This window comes from Vidua macroura, chromosome 4 (assembly GCF_024509145.1).
Source record: "Vidua macroura isolate BioBank_ID:100142 chromosome 4, ASM2450914v1, whole genome shotgun sequence".
Lineage (NCBI taxonomy): Eukaryota > Metazoa > Chordata > Aves > Passeriformes > Viduidae > Vidua > Vidua macroura.
The window spans coordinates 71,389,518-71,409,992 of NC_071574.1; the positions used below are offsets into that span (position 1 = coordinate 71,389,518).

At 45.1% G+C, this 20,475-nt stretch overlaps 1 protein-coding gene across 4 annotated transcripts in view; it reads right to left on the reverse strand.

Annotated features, from left to right (window-relative positions):
• Positions 1 to 20,475, reverse strand: part of SLC4A11 (solute carrier family 4 member 11) — a 67,536-nt gene that overhangs the window by 38,837 nt on the left and 8,224 nt on the right. For 2 of the 4 annotated variants that reach the window (XM_053975357.1, XM_053975355.1), the window contains exons 2-6: positions 19,003 to 19,049; positions 13,248 to 13,479; positions 12,593 to 12,655; positions 11,968 to 12,049; positions 2,783 to 2,906 (exon numbers count right to left, since the gene is read on the reverse strand). In XM_053975357.1, the coding sequence (XP_053831332.1) occupies positions 2,783 to 2,906; positions 11,968 to 12,049; positions 12,593 to 12,655; positions 13,248 to 13,479; positions 19,003 to 19,049 (548 nt within the window). The remainder of the gene's footprint in view (positions 1 to 2,782; positions 2,907 to 11,967; positions 12,050 to 12,592; positions 12,656 to 13,247; positions 13,480 to 19,002; positions 19,050 to 20,475) is intronic. The other 2 variants (XM_053975358.1, XM_053975356.1) reach the window with 1 other exon arrangement.

Sequence of the window (20,475 nt, forward strand, 5' to 3'; positions counted from 1 at the left end):
TTAAAACTCAATTCACTTGGCCACTCTGGGGCAATTCTGGCTGCACAAGTGGAGATTGAGAGCTCTCAGCTCAAGTAACCACTGGCACAGAGGAAAGGATGGGAAAAAAAAAGCTGGGAATGCACAAGGAGCTCTCGTCTGATTCACGAAATGTCTGGAAGGGACAGGAGTCTTGCAGACATGAAAAAAGTGCTTATTTTCAGGATTTAATATTTCTGTGAGACACAGGCCTGATCTGTGGGGGTCCAGCTTCCAACAGAATCCAAGCTGCTTTCCTACTGCAGGAAATTAGATGCAAAGGGAAGAGTGAAGGAGGCTGAGGTCCCCACCCCTGCACAAACCCACCAAGTCCAAGCTCTCCAAGTGACCTGCTCACTTGCTCCTACTGTGGCCAGGACAGGTAAGATACTTGCCAAGACTAAATTACACAGAACCACAGCTCATTAAAAGCTCCTTCTGATGCCAAGTTTTAATCCACCCACCTCTTCTACACTCCACACTCATCATGCAGCAGCTACCAGAGACACCCAAACATTCCCCAGCCCTGGAGAATCTCCAAGCTCCTCACTCTGCTGTGAAAAGAAGAGTGAGCATCTGTGATTGATCCCAATTGCTTCTCATGATTCACAACTGAACAGATGAACAATTTCTCCATGGACACAACCAAATAATTCAGTGTGGGTGACGCAGAAGCGCAGGCGTGGGTGGCACTGAGCTGGTCCCAGAGTCATTGCTAACGCTGTCCTTCCTCTACCACTCACATCACCCTCCTCTCTGCCATTTCTCAGAAAAATTGTGGCTGCCCCACCTTCCATTTGCTCCAAAAAACTGTGGCTGCCCCATCCCTGAAGTGTTCAAGGCCAGGTTGGATGGGGCTTGGAGCAACCTGGGACAGTGGGAGGTGTCCCTGAACATGGCAGAGGTTGGAATGAGATTGTCTTAAATGTCCCTCTCAACCCAAACCATTCTGGGATTCCATCACCAAGAATGTCCCTTCAAACACTCACTAGGGCACATTCAATTTAAGTTTCTAGGGAGAGGTTTGGATTTAAGTGAAGGATTTTGCCTGGGACTTGCTTTTAGATTCTGTGAACCAGCCTGGATTTGCCATCACAGAGGAGGCTCCACCTTTCACCTCTAAGCAGCAACAATCCTTGGGCTGGATGCTGCAGGGATTGCTTCAACATTCCCACTGCTCTTCCCATTTTTCCTTTACCAAGGAGACAAACAGTTTAGAGAGGATAGATATGTGCAGGAAAACTCTTTTTTATCCTTCCTTCTTCCATATTAGCAAGGCCAAGAATCTGGATTCCCAGCATAACAAATGCCCATTTTGTGGACTTTCCTCCCCCTCCACTGAATGTGTTGCTGTCAGCAGGTTAATTATTTTAACTGCTGCACCAGAAATGCGCACTTGGGGCTGGCTCCATCAACCCATTTAAAATAAAAAAGCACATTGGCAAGTGCAAGCTCTGTTGGCCTCCACTCCCTTCCCTTAATTTGATGCTGACCACTGGAATTGCAAACTCTCGGGATCCGAGCGGATGCGGAGCCATTCGCCGGGTGCTTTGCACGTAGCTGGCCCGAGATAACAATGAGGGGAGATCCATGGAACTGCACACAGCTCCAGGTGTTCTCCCTCCTGCTTTGCACAAGGAACATCAATATGTTTTCAGCCTGTTGGCTTCGAGGTCGATGCCAAAAGCATCGAGTGGCTCAGTTGGGAAAGACCTGCCAGAAATCCTGGGAAAGAAGGAAACACCAGTATTCCCATTTAAACGTGGGTGGTGGTGAAGGGGGGAGGAGACAGGCCAGAGCAGCAGGTCCCAAGGTCACACAGATAGCATTGAAGAGCAGGAAATTGAATCAGGACATATCCTGTCCCAGGAAAGGTCCCCAACCTCTCCAGCACCTCTCAGGAGCACAGACCCAGCAGCCCCAAGGTGTAAACAGCCAGCTGGAGTGTGAAAAGGTCTTGAGCTTTGAACCGTTCAGCCATCAGCTGGAAGAACCACCTTGGTCAGGCCAGTGCTTTCTAGGAAGACAGGATGGTGATCCCCAATTAACCTTGAGGCACCCCATGATATCAGAGTCAGACTTGGATGATCCTTGTGGGTCCCTTCCAACTCAGGATATTCTGATTACAGTGAAAGTGTTCTACCGTGCCCTTCTTGTCTACACCAAAGAACCAGAACTTGAGCAAGCTTTAACCTCGCTGTTTCAGGTGCTAAAAGCTCGGGGACAGGCTGACCTTAAAAGCACTGCAGCTCCCAGAAAGTCTCACCCTCACTGCAACAGAGCTCAAAAAAGAATCACCTTCCTCTTGGCTACATCACCTCCAGCTGCTGCAGCCACACGTGCAGGGAAAATGTCAGTCCCATCAGGGAAGTTTGCTGGGAAGCAACCCAGGGGCAGCAGCTGTAGGTTCACAAGAGCTTTTCAAAACCTTGGCTTTAGCAAGGAGCTGCGTTTCTTACTTCTAAAAATAGCAGCTCCAGCCGGAGAGGGGAATCCATGGAGTGTTTAGGGCATCCCAGGTGTGTACGGGGAATACAGAGTGTTCTCCTCCACATCAGGATACAGGCCATGAGACAAGGACACAGCCCACTAATCCACCCCTCACCAACAGGATAAATCATCTAGACAGCTGCTGAGGAGACCTCAGGCCTTTTCACATCCCCTTGTGTTTTAAAAACAACATTTATTAACCCTTGGAGGAGCCCAAGGAAAAGCAAACTCACGAGAACCTCCTGAAGTTGTGGAGCAAGAAGACAAAACTCACCATCTTGGGAGGAGCCAGGACCAGTATGACGAATCTGACTTCACAGGAGTTCTCACCCCAGTTCTGAGGCCTCTCCAGGCGGCTGATGCAAACGTGACGTCGCTGAAGGGACTTTATAGTGCAACTGTTGGGCAGAATGGGATTGTTAGACTGGACCCCACAACACCAGGCATGATCTCCCCTGGTGCACAAGGCATAAAAACACATTTCACCTTTGAGAAACACATGATGTTGTTGGTTGAAGACTTCTGAAGTCTTAAGCTTCTAGTTACTATTAGCCCAATTCTCCCTCTTGTACAATTTGATATCCATGTCTTTATGAGAAATACCTTTCAAGATTTCAAGGTGTATTCTGCCTTTTCCTCCAGCTGCTTTTTAACAGTCAAGAAACCAAATGACAGAGAGCACAAGACACCAAGTACTTGCAGAGCTATAGAAGCTTCTACACGCACACAAAAAAACCCTCTTATTAAAAAACACCTGCATTATTGGAAAGCAGATTACACTTCATTTCACCTGCTCTCCCAAGGTGCTTCTGGAAATACTAAGGCAAAATGCCAAGCCAATATACTCCCACTTCTGCCTCAGGCAGACCTCTCTGTTGTAATGGCTTTCCCCATTTGCTCCCAGCTGTTGTTTTCCCCTTTCTGGCTCCCAAGTGTTAAAGAAACTAGGCTGACCTCCCTGCTCAAGATCCACAGGGAGGGGATTAGTGCTTGGAGGGAAATCCTTGGCTGTGATCCAGGGGATGGGATGGATGTTTGACTACCAGAACCAAGACTAGCAAAAAAAGTTGTGTGGAATAAACACAGGGATCATCTGCAGAGGTTGTGAAAGACCACATCTGTCTCCACCCTGGGATATTTAACCAGAGCTGGGACCTGCTTAGCTGCCACTTTTCCTGCTGGGAAACTTTGGGGCTTGCTGCAGGGGCAGCAGGGCAATGGCAGCCTGGCATGCAGCTCTCCTGTTCCCTTTGAAGCCACCAACCACTTCCCAGCCCTTCTGTAAACCACTGGTGAAAAATGCACACACAGCTTGCCTACAGACACCTGAAGAGGTATGGAAGTGTTTTCCTACCTCAGAGTTATTTTCCCCTCCTTTTACCTGGTTCAAAGTTATTTCAGCTGCTTGCTCTCTTTTGTTCATCTAACAAGCACCTATCCCAGTCCTCCAACAGAAGGATCTATTTCTCTACTTTCTCTTCCATAATCCCATCTTATTTCTTTCCTTTTAAGATGTATTCTCACGCCCATGCACCCTGAGGGCTGTTCCATTAACAAGACCTTTGGCTGGAGATGTCCTAGTCTGGAAGACATTGTATTTTCTATCAAGTTCTTCACTATTTGCATAAAAAAAAAAATTAAAAATCACACCATCAAGTATTTTCTTACTGAGTTTGACTTCCTGATCTCAGACTGGAAGCAGCCTGCTTCTGTAAATTAATCTCACAGAGACACTTGTCTGAGAGCAACCAAACAGCTTAATTAGAACAATACAGGGCATGAGAAAGATGACAGTTTCATTTATTTCCTAACTTCCCTTCACCACAGCCTCTTGTTCTTTTTGTACTTGAATCAGCTTTGGAAGAGAGAAAGATCAAGGAAGGTCCTAAGGTGAGGAATAAATATCTTTTGAAGTAATTGAAAATAGAGTGCAAGCTACACTTGTTTTCACAACCAAAGCCAAGCCCCTGGTTGCAATCCAGCTGTGGCTGGACAGCAGACAAGTCTCCTTGTGTTACAGCTCAACAAGCCAGAGAGGACATGAACTCCGGGCTTTGGACCAACTGGAGAACCTTCAAGTGGCCCAACACCTTCAGTTCTCTCACCTACACCCACCTGGTCACCAGCAGTGACTGATTACTGCACCATTAGCATTAATTCTGAGCTCAGTTCTCAGCACTTGCATACCTCAGCTGCTGAGCTTGCTGCCTGGTGAGGGCTGCCCTAGAACAGAAGTTGGACAAAGCTAAAGAATGAAGTAGGGATTTATTAGAAGGCCTCAATGGATCCACCTTGGGAAGCACAAGAGCCCAGCCAGGGCTGCACCCAAGAGAACCAAAATGGTCACAAAATGCACGAGCGCTCCCGGGGGCTCTCACTTTTATAAGTTCTGCTCCATTTGCATATTGGAGTTCATTGTCCAATTCCAGCTCCAGCCCATGAAGTCCCACCCTTCTTGTTTTTCTCTCTTCAGCCCACATTGTTTATGCTCTTGGGCCTAAGATTTGGATTGTTTGTCCTTGGGTCCCCAGCTGGAGAAGGAATTGTTTTGTCTCCCTACTCTGTGAAGAGAGCTCACCATCCCTTAATATGGAGCTCAGACCCACACACTAAAGCAGCACAGAATCTGAAAAATAGAAAAGCAAAAACCTGGGGCATCAAGCTCATCAATTAATCTGTTTTGAAAAGGAAGGTTTGCTGGGCATTTTGGACATCATTTCTATCCCAGACATGGCAGAAGCAGATATCAGCTCCTGTGGCTCACAGAGCTGTACCAACCCTTCCCAGACACCTTCCCTTCCCTACCATGTGCACCAGGCAGGACCTGACCAAGCAAGAAACTACTGAAGTAAAAAGAAATTTGGAAAAGCCTATTAGAAAGTGCAATAATAAAGCAAGCCACATGTTCTGGAGTTTTTTATCTCCCTGGAGTGACAGGGTTATGTTTCAGCTCCATGGATTGTCTCCAGGGCTGTGTTTTCCAGAGACAGGAGTCCTGCCAGCAGTGCCACAATCCCACTTCAGCTCAAGAGCTTCTTGGGTACAGAGGGGAAAACTGGACTGTAAAAAAACTGAGCCTTGCTATTGGGTCTCTCTCATATACAAGATCATTTTCATGGTTGCAAAAATTTGTGTTTCTCTTAGTCAGGAGTTCACTGTTTCCTTAAGCTGAGGGACTGGGCAAGAAGATCCCACAGTACTGAAAGATTTCACACAGAGCACATTTACAAGACACCAGGAAATTCACTGTCATTATCAATCTTTTTTATCTGGAATACTTTTATCCAGAGTGCTGGAGTTTGAGGATTCTCACACTTCTGAGTCTCCTCCATCTCCTCTGCAAAGAACTCCATGGACACTGACACATGGATCTAAATCCCAATATCACACCAGTCAAATTGAGAGTTTCCAACACTTAGGTCAATGTACAAATAATTTAGATCAATAACACCTTTACAAATCAGACTGGAGTTGATTTAGTGAGGACAAAGCTGATTAAAACCACATTTAAACAGGTGCCACAGAGAAGATGGGATGTTCCTGAGCCTGGCTGCATGGAGGGGAGGAACAGTGCAAAATGCAGCCTCATCTCAGTATGCTCTCCCTCTGTTATATTCATTTATTTGGGGAAAAAAATGATGTTTCAATACTTCCAATGCAAGGCCAAGTCAGTCCTGCCCATTCATCATCCAGCAGCTCAAGCTTTTCTTCAAATTTAAGCCATTATTTAGCTGACTCAAATCCTATTCCCTGATGTAGCACTTACAGCTCCCACTTTTGTTTTAATTCCAGAATCCAGATACAAATACAATACAAACCAAAACTGCAGTCCCAACTAGAACTGTGCAAATATTTGTAAAAGACATTAAAAAAAAGTTCCTTGGTTCACATGGAGAAATCCCAAGTCAAGCAAGACCGCAGGTAAAAGTCAGCACAGCTCAGGCCAAGAAGAAAGTCACTTTCAAAATGAAACAACTTTTTTTCTTTAAGTAGCACTTAAACAAATTCCCACTAATTAAAAAAAAAGCTGGAGGGTAAATAGCCCCAAAAAAACTGAGAACTAGCAAGACATTTTCAGCTGACTCTAAATCAAGTCTGGTTTGGTCAAAGCCTCCGAGTTCTTTTTTGGTTTGAGTTGAGCTACATTTGATTCTCCCTTGGTTTGGCCAGAAAGCTGAAAAATCTATTTTCACCCAGTATTAGTCACCCCAGGAAATGCTGGACTATGATTTAATGAGATGCCAGGTTGTGTTCTCAGCAGTTTTATCTTGATCCCCCAATAATTGAGCTCGTAAAAAGGGCATTTAAATTATAGCAGAATTTCTCCTTCCCCGTGCTCCTCTCTGCCTCTGGTGGTGCTGAGGGTGGCACTGGGATGGTGAGAACTGGCAGTGCTCCACCAAAATCCCAGATCCACCGAGTCCCACGTGCCCCAGGTCTGCCCCACACCCAAGATGATATCAGAGTAATAACACATTGCTCAACCGAATCATAAAAAGGGTCACATTATGGAGACCTAAGAGAAACAGAAACCCTCTTTTTAAAGGGCAAGAAAGGAAATTAATTCAGAAACAAATTATCCCTTGCAGTATGAAAAAGTGCCCAGCAGAGGTAATCAGCCAGCCAGCCTTTTCCTGTCCCCACACAGAACAACAATGACACTTCTTGTTCTCAACCACTGCCAATAAATCTTCCTTTGCTGAGCAGCTCCAGGCACCAGCTTTGAGAAACCAGGACCTGCAAGTGAGCAATGAAGCTGTGGCCAGGCCAGGCAGCTCACCCACAGCTTGGCACAGGCTGGTCTCAGCCACAACACCCCCACTCCAGGCTGGAAGTCCTCTTGGCCTGGGAAATGCACCTTGCTGGGCTCCAGGAAGACTCATCCTCTCCAGGGAGAAGGATTTCCTCCAGGTCAGTGTGTATTGAGAATTCCTTTCCATCACACAGCACCTGTAGGAGCACTCCAGCACCACCTGGGATGGCCCAGCATGGGGGAGAGGCCCTTAAAAGAAAATTAATTGGTTCTCTGAATTCAAAGAACACTTGCCAGATGTTGGCTGTGGCCACTTGGGCCATGGTTTAGAGGTGAACACGGTGGTGCTGCGTTAATGGTTGGACTTTTCCAACCTTTGAGATTCTGTAAGGAGACATCTCATCCCTGTACAGACCCTGCAGGTAGCAAAATAAGCCATCTTTCTTCTTCAGGACCCAAATTCCTAATGCAGAGGTTGAATTTGAGGTTTTCTTTTCATGAAACAGCACCTGCAAAAGCTTCAGCTCTCTAGCATAATCTGGGAAAACCCAAAAAGGTGGAGAGGCCCTTAAAAAAATTTTATGGTTCTCTGAGCCCAAAGAACACTTGAGAGATGATGGCTGTAAATTCTGGAGAAGAGACTCTTGCTTACAAGGCTCCAAATCTTGTAATCATTCCTCTAAATGAAAATATTTGTTTTAAGCAGTCGAACTGTTATAATTTCTCATCTTGCCCTTTAAAAGAATTATCTGGGGAAGAGAGAGCAACTGAAGCATCTCTATTTGCAATCTATTCAACAGCTAAATCAGAGACAATGCGACTTTTCTAGAAACCCACAGAACATCTGGGTCTGGAAAAATCCTTAAACACACGAAATGGACTTGCATTACTTCTGTTGAGAGAGACACCAGTCACATCTTTCACGGTAATACATTAAATTTGGCATCTTACTCCTCAAATTTTGATTATCTCAACAGCAGCATGGCTGGTTATCCAGTAACACCTCACAGTACCTATTTTTGAAAAGCTACCTGAGTTTTTCCGAGTTAAACTCCTCCACAGGAGTCACTGCCACGACAGGCTACATCAAAGGCAGAAATTCTATAGCAACACAGAGCACACAAACCACTGAACCACTCTTTGCTTGCAGAGAGGCTTTCCCCCCCTCTGCTCTGCCTGCTAAAACAGCTTTAGGAAATCAGTTTAATGCCCAGTCCATGTGCTTTAGCAATCCAGCCAGAAGAAATGGCTCTACAACTACTCCATGCAGACCATGGAGCAGCTTGATTTCATGTTTTTCTAAGGATTCAGCTCTGGAAATCAGCAGTTTTATCAATCTGCTGGCAGGGAGAATACAGCCTGGAAGCTGAGATGCCTGGGGGTTTCCATCAGCTCAGGGATATTTGTTCCATAACCCACTGAGCTGATGTTTCTCCTAGCAGGACATGAGGGAGAAAAATCCACCAGCACCCAGTTAAGCAGTTTTAAAATCATATATCCTTCACTCCAAGAGGAAAAAAAATTAAAAATCAGGCATGTTCATCTTCATTTGTCAGGCAGTTAAAGAAGGAGTGGGGCGTGATAGAACTTGGCTTGTGATAGAGTCACTTCTTCACAAGATAAGGAGGGGTTTCTTGGCTTTTTGAGGCACAAAACTGCAACACCAAAACCAGCAGCTCCCACTGGAGCTTCTTGCCCATTTTTCCCAGTCCAGACTTGGAAAGCATCCAGTTTACCCCTCTGTGCTGGGATCATGGCAGGTCTGGGTGCTTCAGGGGGAGCTCCAAGCGCCCTCCTGGCAGCACCTCTGCCTGCTTCAGTCATTCCATGCTGCAGGTCCTACCAGCAGCTGAGCTTCCTCACTGAAATAACTGAGGAAAACAGTCCAGCACTCCCCACTCTGGGACAGGACCATCCCTCATCCCAGGTTCTCCAAGGAAACAACCAGCAGCAGCTTCCCAGAGAAGCAGCAGGAGATCTCTGGGCCAGTTTGTGTCTTCCTGTTCTGGCAAATGCTGGGATAGGAGGAAAAAAAGAGTTTTGTCCATGGTTTCAAAGGTATGAGATCTTGTCCTGGGCTGATGAAGTTCATCTCTAACTCTCAAGATTTGTTTTCTAGTCAGGAAATGATCATGTACACAAGTAGAGACCTTCATTCTTCCAGAGCTGGACCCTGCTGGACACTGGGGCATGAAAAGCTTTGATAATCTCAGCTCTCATTTTAACAGAAGAATTCCAAGTTTTCCATAAGCTGATGTATCCTGGTGTGGCCCCAGCAAGATCAGGTTTTGGTCATTCCTGACAAAACCACCCCTTAAAGCCTGCAGTGAATCAGAATTCAGTTGTTTTTTCTGGACTTCGCTGGAACATTGAAATCTTGAGATCTTCAGTTCCTCAAGGGTTTGTTCTGCCCTGTGGCTGAAGCCCAGATCCATATGGGATGTCTGACTTTGCTGAGCTTCCCTAGACTTGAAGCCATCAGGAAAGCACCAAATCCAACAGAAGCAGAACAATTATTTCAACCCCAGGTTTTCCCCACTGCTCTTCTCACAGAGGGTAAATCAGATAAGAAATAAGAGCCTTCTTTCCAGCACAAAGGAGAGGGAAACACATTTTGGTCTCCATTAGGAATGTTCTTCTGCAGCCAGGCTCTGCACAACTCGGTGAATATCCTACAAAATTCCTTCCTTTCTCACCCCAAATTAATTTCAGCTGTTAATAATTCCCCTCATCATCTATGCAGAAGCAACACCACCAAAAGCTTATCTCTGAGCTGTTCTTCCTCATTAATATAATCTTATTATATCAATTCAATCTCATCCACCAGGAATTAAAAGTTGGCTAAGGTGCACCAACCCAGCAGTGCTAATTTAAAATTTAGCAAAGAGTATAGACCAAATGCAAGGATAAAGAAGAGAAGATATCTTAAAGGTTCTTCCCACTCATATGGAAAATTTTTTCATCAACAAATTCCTTTTACTTCAGAGGTTTGGAAGCTGTTTTGCAATCTGACTTCAAGAAAAAATGTAAGATCTAAAAATATGGTTCACAATCTGTTGCACAATAACTCCAGCAGAAATACAGTGCAATAATTAGATAATTATAGTTAATAACTCATCATTGCTTTCCCACCACTTTCTTCTCCCTCTTCAGAGCAACAAAAGGAAGAAACAAGGAAAGTTTTGCACAAGACACCTTCAGGCTGTGAGCTTATTTTTTAAATCATCTCTTGTCATGGAAGCCAGGATTACTCACATGGATGCATTTAAAGCTCTGGCTCACTTTCCTAACAGGCTGAACCCACCCTTTTGAGTCTCATGTATGTAATCACAGCATTTGTATCCTGACTTTTAAAATGTTTTGGTTATTAAGGCAACACTCCCCAAAACCCTCCACAGAGCTGTCTCACCCCACAGGAGAAATTTCCATCCTCTGCATCAGCAGCACCTACATATCCTTACTGCTGTTACCCTTCCTATGGCATCCAAAGAGGAGAAAACTGCCCAAAAGTCCTCTTGGTTGACACCATTTTACTTTATCAACTCATTTTCTTCTTTGTGGTCCTGCTCTGTACATGCCAGGTGTAAAAAGGTAGCACACAAAGCACAAAATATCATCCAGCTCTCTTCTCTCTCAGGACACAGCCCTGATATGCCATCACTTCTTTTTCACATGGAGATCACATCCTTCTCTTTCATAAGAGATTCAAAACAAAGGGGAGATTTTTTTTTCTTATTTGTTGATGGTATTGTCTCCTTTTTGATTTTTTTTCTTAATCCTCTATTTCTCTCCATTTTCCCCAGCCATAAGCAGAGGGCAGGAGAAGAAGTGCAAGCAGAAGGAAAACTATTGTGACAGTTGTCTCAGCAAACTGGCTGTGAAGACTAAAATATGTGCATGCCTTTAGGCACCTATCCCACATATCCCAGCCATTTCTCTGGGAATTACCATATTTCTTGACAACTGGACTTTTAAGACTGCACAGGAATAAAGCAACAGAGTCTAAAAGGCACTGCTTTGGTTGGCTCAGGGACTCAGGTTCTGGCCTGTCCCTTGTGAAGGGACAGCCTGGCTCACCCCACAGGCCTGACTTGGAGACAATAACTTCAAACCCCAGTTCTGGTCAAGTGCAAGCTGGGGTGAAGCCACCACATCTCATAAATCCCAGGTGACAGAGTTCTTAAGGGCCTGCTCCTCCAATGTTTAACAGTGTTGACAATTAATCAGCGTCCAAATTAATTGTCAGACAAAGTAATCAGTGTCTAAATAGCGTGGAATGTCTGACTTCAATTTTCAGCTACAAAGTTTGGATGGTTCCATCAAAGGACCTAAGAAATCTTTTGGTCCAGGCTCCCAGACTTTGGCAGGCAAAGCAGTCCATGAACTAGTTTGCTTGTCCCTTTGAGAAGTTCCTTTATTAGCATTTCTCAGTAATTAGCATTTTCTGGCTCATTTTTTCAGCATTCTTAGCTTGTTAACAGCAGATTTCTATAACATCCAAGAGCTGAATGCCCTGGAGGGGCTGTGGTCACCTACTGCATGTGTTTGCAAAGAGAAGAAGCCCAGAGAGAGACAGATCCCACAGGATGGATGGAGCAAGCACCACCATCTTAACCCAAAAGGGCATATTCTGAACCTCTACTCCTCCCAGCAGCAGGAAAAGGTTTGGATGTCAGTGATTTTGCTCATCTAACCCAGGTACTTACATGATACAGAGCCAGGACTGCTGATACTGCACCCCCGTGACTGTGGCTGTGACCCCTTGAATTGTGTCTGATAAGAGGTGAACTGGGAAGAGAAGAGAGGGAAACATCACAGGCTGTCCTCATTTATTCTGCAGCTGTAAATAACATTTCTTCCTAAATGGAAGCTGACTACTAATCCCAAGCATTCCTATCTGCCCAGTGGACTGAAGCAGGGGTGGGGGCTGACAGAGAGAGATGGAAACATTTGTCCTGCTGCTTTTGATCTGTGTCCTTAAACTATTCACAGCTTACAAAGGCAGCTGCTTTCTCCTCCCAACATCATCCTATTGCAGTACTGGGTTATTAGATTAGCATTATCCACCACACACACACAGACAAGACTGGGAGGGGTGTCACCTTCCCAATCCCCTGCCCTCTCTCCCCCTCTTCCCAGCTACTGCTCTCACACTATTTTATGGCTCTACTTACTTTTTGTTCTTTATTGGCAGAAAGCCTAAATTAAAGGGATTACAAATGCGAAGCTCTAAGACAGGTAGCAAGAAGTAACCAAAGCATGAACATGCTTACTACATGCTCAGGACTTGACATATCTGTTAAACAAATTCACTCAGGCTGTGACAGTTACATTTGAGGTGCGATGGACATGATTGTACATTCATTCCTGTTGACTCTGAAACATCAGGGGTGCCTACAGAGAAACAATGCTCAGTTAAGCTTCTTCAAATCTTGGGCTAAAAGCAGCGATTTTTAGACTACACTACAACATTTTTTGATAGCTTAAGGTGACACCAGAGCCAACAACCTTGGCTAGGGCTGCCCCAGTTGAGCTTCTGGAGGAAAATCAAGTGTCTCCAATCTCCTCCATTGGGCTGGGAGTGACACAAAGGATCAACCCTCCCCAATTACTCATCCAAAGCAGGCAAAATTCCCCAGCCTGTGTGAATTCAGGTGGAGAATCACAAGGCAAAGGAGCCACTGCTGACGAGGACAAGCAAACCAAAAGGGTCCACGCAGACAAGATGCCCCAGTGCTGCTGACTCCTCACCCCAGAGAGCACCACAACGGGTGATCTTAATGAAACAGGGGCAAGACTCCACCAAAACACAAAAACCCTGGAGAAATGAGGCCCTTCAGTCTGAGTGACATGGGGAAAAAAAAAAATCAACCCACGGGGTCACATGCAACGTGCAAGCCTGGGGACCACTCAGTGAGTGTCCAGCACCCCACCACGGCAAGGATGGCAAATGAACAGCAGCTAAAGCAAACCAAGAGCTGATTACCGTTCCCTTCCCGCGGGGTCCCTGAATCTGTGAATAAAGTGTTCATGATTTTTTCGAAGTTGCAGCTGGGCTCCATGTTCTCAGGATCCTCGGCGAAGTGTTTCAGCATCTCCCGGAGAACATCGTCCAAGGACGTGGCTGTTTCATCCAGGATGATGCTGGCTCTGGCCAAAAAGCCATCCAGGTCTCGCTGGGCTCTGACCTCCTCCTCAAAATTCTTTAATTTCAGGTACTGTGTTGAAAAAAGGTCAGAGCATGAGACAGCTGTACACAAAACCAGCAAAGCAGAATCTGGGTCCTTCACAAGCAGCTTTGCTGAGGTTACCACCCAACCAAAGATTCTATTGGCCATTCAGATCACAGGAGAAAGGGCATTTTATGCATTAATGCATTGAAGGTTTGCATTCTCAAGGCTTATCTTAATAGTGTGCCCACAGGTACCATTTATACCCTGACATAGAAAGCAGAATTAAAAAACAAATGCTGTTTCGTGGTTGGTTTTTTTTGTTTTTTTTTTTTTAAGCCTAGAATAAAGTAGGATAAGTTGGTCTAAAAGCAAAAATACTTAAGGTAGCATTTAAAATCTTCTTTAGGTTCAAGTAATTCAGGAAGTTTGAAAAAACATGGGACAGTTATTTGGACTTAAATTAACACTAAATGGACACTGAGATCAGCAACATGAAAAATTATCAGTATGAATCTCAGTACCAAGTCAAGCCAGTTCCTCAAACTGGGAACCATCTGTCCCCAGTGCTTCCAGTTAGGGAGCCTGAAGTGGGAGGTGGGGAATGCCATCCAGCCCATCAACTTTTCTGGCATTTAATACATTTCTGTTCTTTCCACTTCCATGGAAGTTTTCTTCCTTTGTAGATTTAGCTTTAAAGCAGTAATGAATAAAAGACAGCAGAGGCTGAAACTATCCCAGCTCTCTGCTGGTTCCTTCTGCTGTACCAGACTTACTGGCCTTGAGATTAAGAGACAGTCCCAATGTGTTTGTTGTAACAATTGGGACTCAGTTTCTTCATGCAGATAAAGTTAATTCTCTATTCACACAACTCATTTTATACAGTTTTTACAGCTCTCATGAGCAAGTTTAATTGGTTAATAGCTTTCTTGCTAATTACTCTATTGGTTAGTAAAAGGTATTTAACTTGTCTATCAAATCTCTCTATTCTTGAATTGCTTACATATTTTCTTCACTGATTCTTATAGGACTGATCTTATTTTTTTATATAGGTACACTTGTTTTTAACCCTAGAAATAGACTGTTGTGTTAACAAACTCTCATTTTCCAGATGTTTTTGCATGAGAACTTGCAAAGTACTAGCTGCACTTAGAAGAAGTGATAGGCCAGCTATTAATTTAGCAGAGCCGGCCTCATTTTATGAGGCTTTTATAATTTTTCTACCTGTCTGCAATATGTGCTCCAGAACCTCAACTCCTCTCTGTACCTGTCAGCTGGGAAGGTGATTAATTGAGTGATCAAACTACAAATGCCTTGTTCCCATTGCACAGTCCTTGGAAATCCACACGCAAGCACTGGACAAGGAGGGCTGGCAGTCCTGGCCCTCTCCTTCAACAGCCTGAGTGAGGAAATGGGAACTGAGCTGTTCTATGGATCTTCCTTCCCATGGGAAAGCTGCCAGGCTCAATTTGTGATGCTGAGAACCAGACTGTCAAGAGACATTGAAACCCTCAGTTGCCCTCAAGCTCAGGAAGAACCAAGCTCTGAATTGCTTTTACAAATCTGATCCCCCATGCCACGTTCCCCCTCGGGTACAGGGCCATCCCAGAGCCTTACTCATGGGTCCCCTCCATCCATGCACACTCTCTCTTACCTTTTCCATTTATAGACACAGGCAAAAAAATGCTAACATCTCCCTAATTACTGTAATTATCACAGCAACTATCAAGTTGTCAGTACACATCCATTGCAATTAGCACTGTTTTACTTTGCATCAATCACTCTTTCCACAGCATCCTTGAGAGGGAGGATTCTCTGAAGCGTTTCAGCTCCCACCCCCAAGGCTTTGGAACCATCTGCTCGTAGGAGAGGAGACAGTGACACAGCTACAACTCCACCTCAGAAGTGCAAGCAGTGAGTCTGTCTCAAACTGAGAGCAGATTAACACACACCTGTAACAAGAGTTTTCAAAATAGCAAAGGTGGCTTTGTGTCACCAACTTCTGCACGAGAAAAGCAATCAGAAGCAGAACAGCAGAAGGAGAAAGATGAGGGACAGCAAAAAATTAATCAAAGGCATTCATGTGGGTTATCTGCCCAGATCACACAATCACAGAATGGTTTGGGTTGAAGGGACCTTAAAGATTATCCAGTTCCAATGCCCTTCCACTATCCCAGGTTGCTCAGAGCACTATCCAGCCTGACCTTGGACACCTCCAGGGTGGGGCAGCCACAGCTTCTCTGGGCAAGCTGTGCCAGGGCCTCACCATCTTCATGATAAAGAATTTTTTTCCTAATATCCAGTCTAAACCTACTCTCTTTCAGTCTGAAGCCATTTCCCCTTGTCCTGTCACTCCAGACTATTTTAAGTTATCTCTTCCTATCTTTCTTGTAGCTCCTTTCAGGTGCTGGAAGGCCCCAGTTCATCTCAATCAACACTGATCCTGCACTGAGCTGTGCTTGACAGCACCAGCAGCAGCTCATTGCAAGGCAGGAGGATTTAGCTCCAGCTGAGCCACAGGCTTCAAGCAATGCCTTAGGAAAATAACTTCCCATGCCTCACAGCTGTTTCACTTCCCTGCTGTTGGTCCTTTATAGGAAATAGGGGGAAGACTCATATTTATCACCCGTTTATCATTATTATCACTCCCTAAGATTAGGGAAGGCATTGTAGAGTCATAGAATGGTTTGGGCTCGAAGGGAACTCAAAGCTCATCCAGTTGCAACCCCTGCCATGGGCAGGGACACCTTCCACTAGCCCAGGTTGCTCTAAGCCCCATCCAGCCTGGCCTTGGGCACTTCCAGGGAACCAGGGGCAGCCACAGCTCCTCTGGGCAGCCTGTGCCAGGGCCTCACCACCCTCACTCTTTAACATCCAATCTGAATCTACTCTCTGAGCTTAAAGAGGCTTTATGCACATTAAACATCACAAGGCAAGCAGCCACCATGAAAGGAGAGAAATCCATCACTCTCTGAGACACACCAAAATCAAATTACTGGAAGCACTGGCACAGCAAAGCCTCAGCAACAGCTCAGGCACAACTGTTCCAGCCAGGACCCCCGCTGGGTTCAGGGGAGATTAATGAATGCTCCCTCACTAATATTTTTAGCTGGATAGTCAAGTCACACCAGGAAACTTGATGCTGGAAACTCGATGCTGGAAACTGCTTAGGAAGAAACCCAAGTCAGCTACCCAAGAGCCATTTGAACAGCTCTGGGCATCCTTGATTGCAAAGCTCCACATTGCACCGTGACAGGAACAGAGGCTGTTGTGCCAAAAAAAGGGGAAAACACTGAAACAGCCTCCTCTGACTTCAGGCAGGCTAAAATCACACATTCTAAGTAGTTGACAAGGCTCAAAATGCAAGCTCTCTCTTGGCTGGCTGCTCGGAGACACCTTCACTTAGAGCCACCAGCAAATTTTTTGTGGTGTCCAAAAAAATCCCTTCCTCCTGAGCAGAGCTCTGCCTGGGCTGCTGCCATGGTCCTTTGGGCCAATTCCCTCAGAACCACTCTGTGATGGTGATTAAATGCTCAGTCTGTGTGAAGAACCTTTATTCCTGCCCACCAAGTGCCCTGCTAGATAGCAAGTTGGAAGGGCAGAACCAGAAACAGGGAAACCTCTCCAGACAAAGCTTCTCACTTCTCTGCTGGTGATTCCCCCTTCCCAGACACTTGGAGCCATCTCCTCCATGAGTCAGGTCTCAATTTCCTCTGCATTTGAAGCACAAAATTTCCATTCATCCTCCCTGGAGGGAAAAACTGGCAAAAGTGTCTTTTTCTCAAGCTCTGTTAAAGCTCTCTGGTATTTGTGGCTCCACAGCACACTAAAATGCTCAAGCATGAACTGTAGGCCAGAAAAAGCAAGAATCCTACAGCTCTGAAAAGGAAAAACAAAATAGAAGAGACACTTATGAGTTAGCAGTTTCCAACTATTTCTTATCAAAGGCAGATCCTGCATTTGGGCTTAGAATTTGCACTTTTAAGTGATTAAGTTCTCAGGTTACTTTCAGTCAAGTGTGTATGACTGAGAACCTTGGCACTGGGATTAGACAAGACAAATTAGGGATAAAGACATTTTCATTCCTGAGCATGGAATTGCTTATTTTAATTTTCCATGATTCTATACCAAACAATGTTTAATTTTTTTTTTTGGTGGTGGCTTTGTTTTAGGTAGTGTTTTCTTTGGTATTTATTTGCTTTGGGTTTTTTTGTTAACTTGGGGAAAAGGTTTCTAAAGCTATCACACATTTCCTCCCACTACTAATTCAGTGTTCTGAAATATCTTTTCAGGATTTGAGCTGTCTTAGAGTTCTAAAGCAAAGCAGAATTAAAGAGCTCTCTGGGATTCCCTAAAAAGCCCCCAAAGCTTACAAGGCTACATAAAATAAAACCTCAAGTTACAACCTGGAACAAAGCCTGAAATCCAAGATCTCAGGCACTGGCACAGCTGCCCAGGGCTGTGGTGGAGTCCCCATCCCTGGAGGGATTTAAAAGCCGTGTGTGGCACTTGGGGACATGTCAGTGGTGGCCTTGGCAGTGCTGGGGGAATGGTTGGATTTGGTGACCATAGAGGTTTTCCCAATCTAAACGATTCTGTGATTTACCAGGATCAGTGATGCTACAAGTTCCCATGACAACAGCCACTCCTTCCAGCCCTCAGGCAAGAAGTCAAGACAACTTAATGCACCACGAGCCTCACAACCCTAAAGACAAAACTTCACTTGGTACTAAATACAGAATCAGAGAATTAAAGAATGGGTTGGGTTGGAAGGGACTTCAAAGATCCCCTCTGTGCCACCCCCTGCCATGGGCAGGGACACCTCCCACTATCCCAGATTGCTCCAAACCCTGTCCAGCCTGGCCTTGGACACTTGCAGGAATCCTGGGGCAGCCACAGCTTCTCTGGGCACCCTGTGCCAGGGCCTCACCACCCTTACAGGGAAATCATTAAAATATCAACCCAATTCCTCCCTGAGTACTTTCTGTGCCCTTCCATAGCTGAAGGTTTGGAATAACAAAGCCTAGAGAGTTTTTTTTTTTTTTGCACTTTCACCTTATCATTAGTGAGTTACAGTCTCAGGACCAAGTGTAAACTAAGTGTGGGCTTCTAATCCTCCTCCTAGCCTGCTTGTTTCCAGGGATTTCACTCCTGCTGAACCTCGTGAAGGACGACTGATTAGCTGGAATAAAGAGGGAACCAAATCCCAGCCATGTCTGCTGGGTGTCTCTGCTTCCAGCTCCAGAGGAGCTCAGCAGCCAGGACCTCTACAGCACACACTTGGATCCCTGTGGAGGCAGCTGCAGAAGAGAAAGTGATGAATTAACATGTCAAGCAATTGTCTGGGACAAAAAGCAGTGGAACAATCAGAATTACAGAGAAATTGTTCTGAGAATGAGCAGCACGTTGCTTTTTAGGTTTAAAGAATGGGAGAGGAATTCAAGAGAAGAAGCATTTAAATACTTTTGCTTAGGCCAGTGACAAGCAGCCCCTCAGTGTCTTTCAAGATCCTTTTCTGTACTTCTAGATGATAAAAAAAAAACAAATTGGTCACACAGCACCTCTACTTACCTTCCTTGATGTGTGCAGTAACACGCAGCCAGTACCTTCACTTTCAGCTGGAAAGAAGGAAAAAAAGCCCACATCAGAAGAGTGTTACTATCAGAGGTACCTGACAGGCAGCAGGAGCTGAGCAGGAGGCTCAGGAGGAGGTGAAGCATCACTGCCTTGGCAGGGGATAGCTCTAGAGAAAAGCAGAGATTCCGTTTTTACAACATCTCCCATTTTGGAAGCGTGAACCAAGCACGCTGGGATTGGCATTATCTGATCACTAGGGGATTGTGCCTTGCAGCTTTTTTTGGCCTGGTTTTTGTAACTCTGATGTATTTTTACTCTTCCCTTCTCTCCCTCCCTCTTCACCTCCCCAAAAATCTAACTCCTAATCCTTGAAGTAATCATTTAATCCAATGCATCGTTGTTTGATAGATTGAGGCTACGATTTCATGAGTCACCCTCGTTTGGAAACCTCCTTGTCCTCGTTAAGGAGTCAACAATAACAGCCAGGCACTTCCAAGGGATTGCAGGCAGCGACTCCAAGATGAGCACATTAATGTCCTGTCAACTCACCACGCTGCCTCCATAAATCTGAGGAGAAAGCAACACAGCTCTTGGGAAAGAAAACTGCTGTTTAGGGACTAGTAAATGTCATTGAATACACAGGATGGGGGAACCCGGGAAATTCCCACTTCAAACTTCCAAGCGCCAACAATAACATTTTCTTAGAGTAACTACAAAGCATTTTTTGGGTATCGGCTACAAAACAAAACAAATCCAAGCTGTATTTGCCGAAAGCCCACTCCTTGCAACCAAGGCAGCCTCTCTGTGGCCTTATTTGTCCCACAGGTACTTTTTGTGCAGAGAATCACAGAATGGTTTGGCTTGGAAGGGACCTTAAAAACCATCGAGGTCACCTTCCACTTGACCAGGCTGCTCCAAGCCCCATCCAACCTGGCCTTGAACACTTCCAGCCTGGCATCCTTCTCCTTAAATTCTCCAAAAAAAAAACCCAAAAGCCTGAGATGCTACCAAGATGAAACACATGAACAGCTTTATTTCGACTGAGCGAAGCAGCAGCATGGAAAAAACCCACTGAAGACCAAAACTTTTCCAGAGGCCAAGCTGTGGAAAACTACAGAGATGTAACACGGAGTTACAGTTATTCAGATGAGGGTTTTGCTTCCTTTCCAGATCTCTACTTCCAAATCCTAACCTATAAGAGCTGCTGCAACCCCATGACTTGGCCATGCACCTTCAAGCCAAGCCCTGCTGCTCTCAAAAAAATAAGCTGAAAGTGCAACTCATGTTAAAACTCCAGAACTCCAAAAAAAAAAAGCAATTATCTTTTGCATGCAGAAAGCTGCTTTAAACAAAATCATTGCTGATCAAACAGAAATTTGAGTTTTGCCCTCAATGGGGTTCAAAGGCTCCAACTCAAAGTGGGAACAGAGCTGTAGAAACGAGGGAAAGGATTGACTTCATATCCCC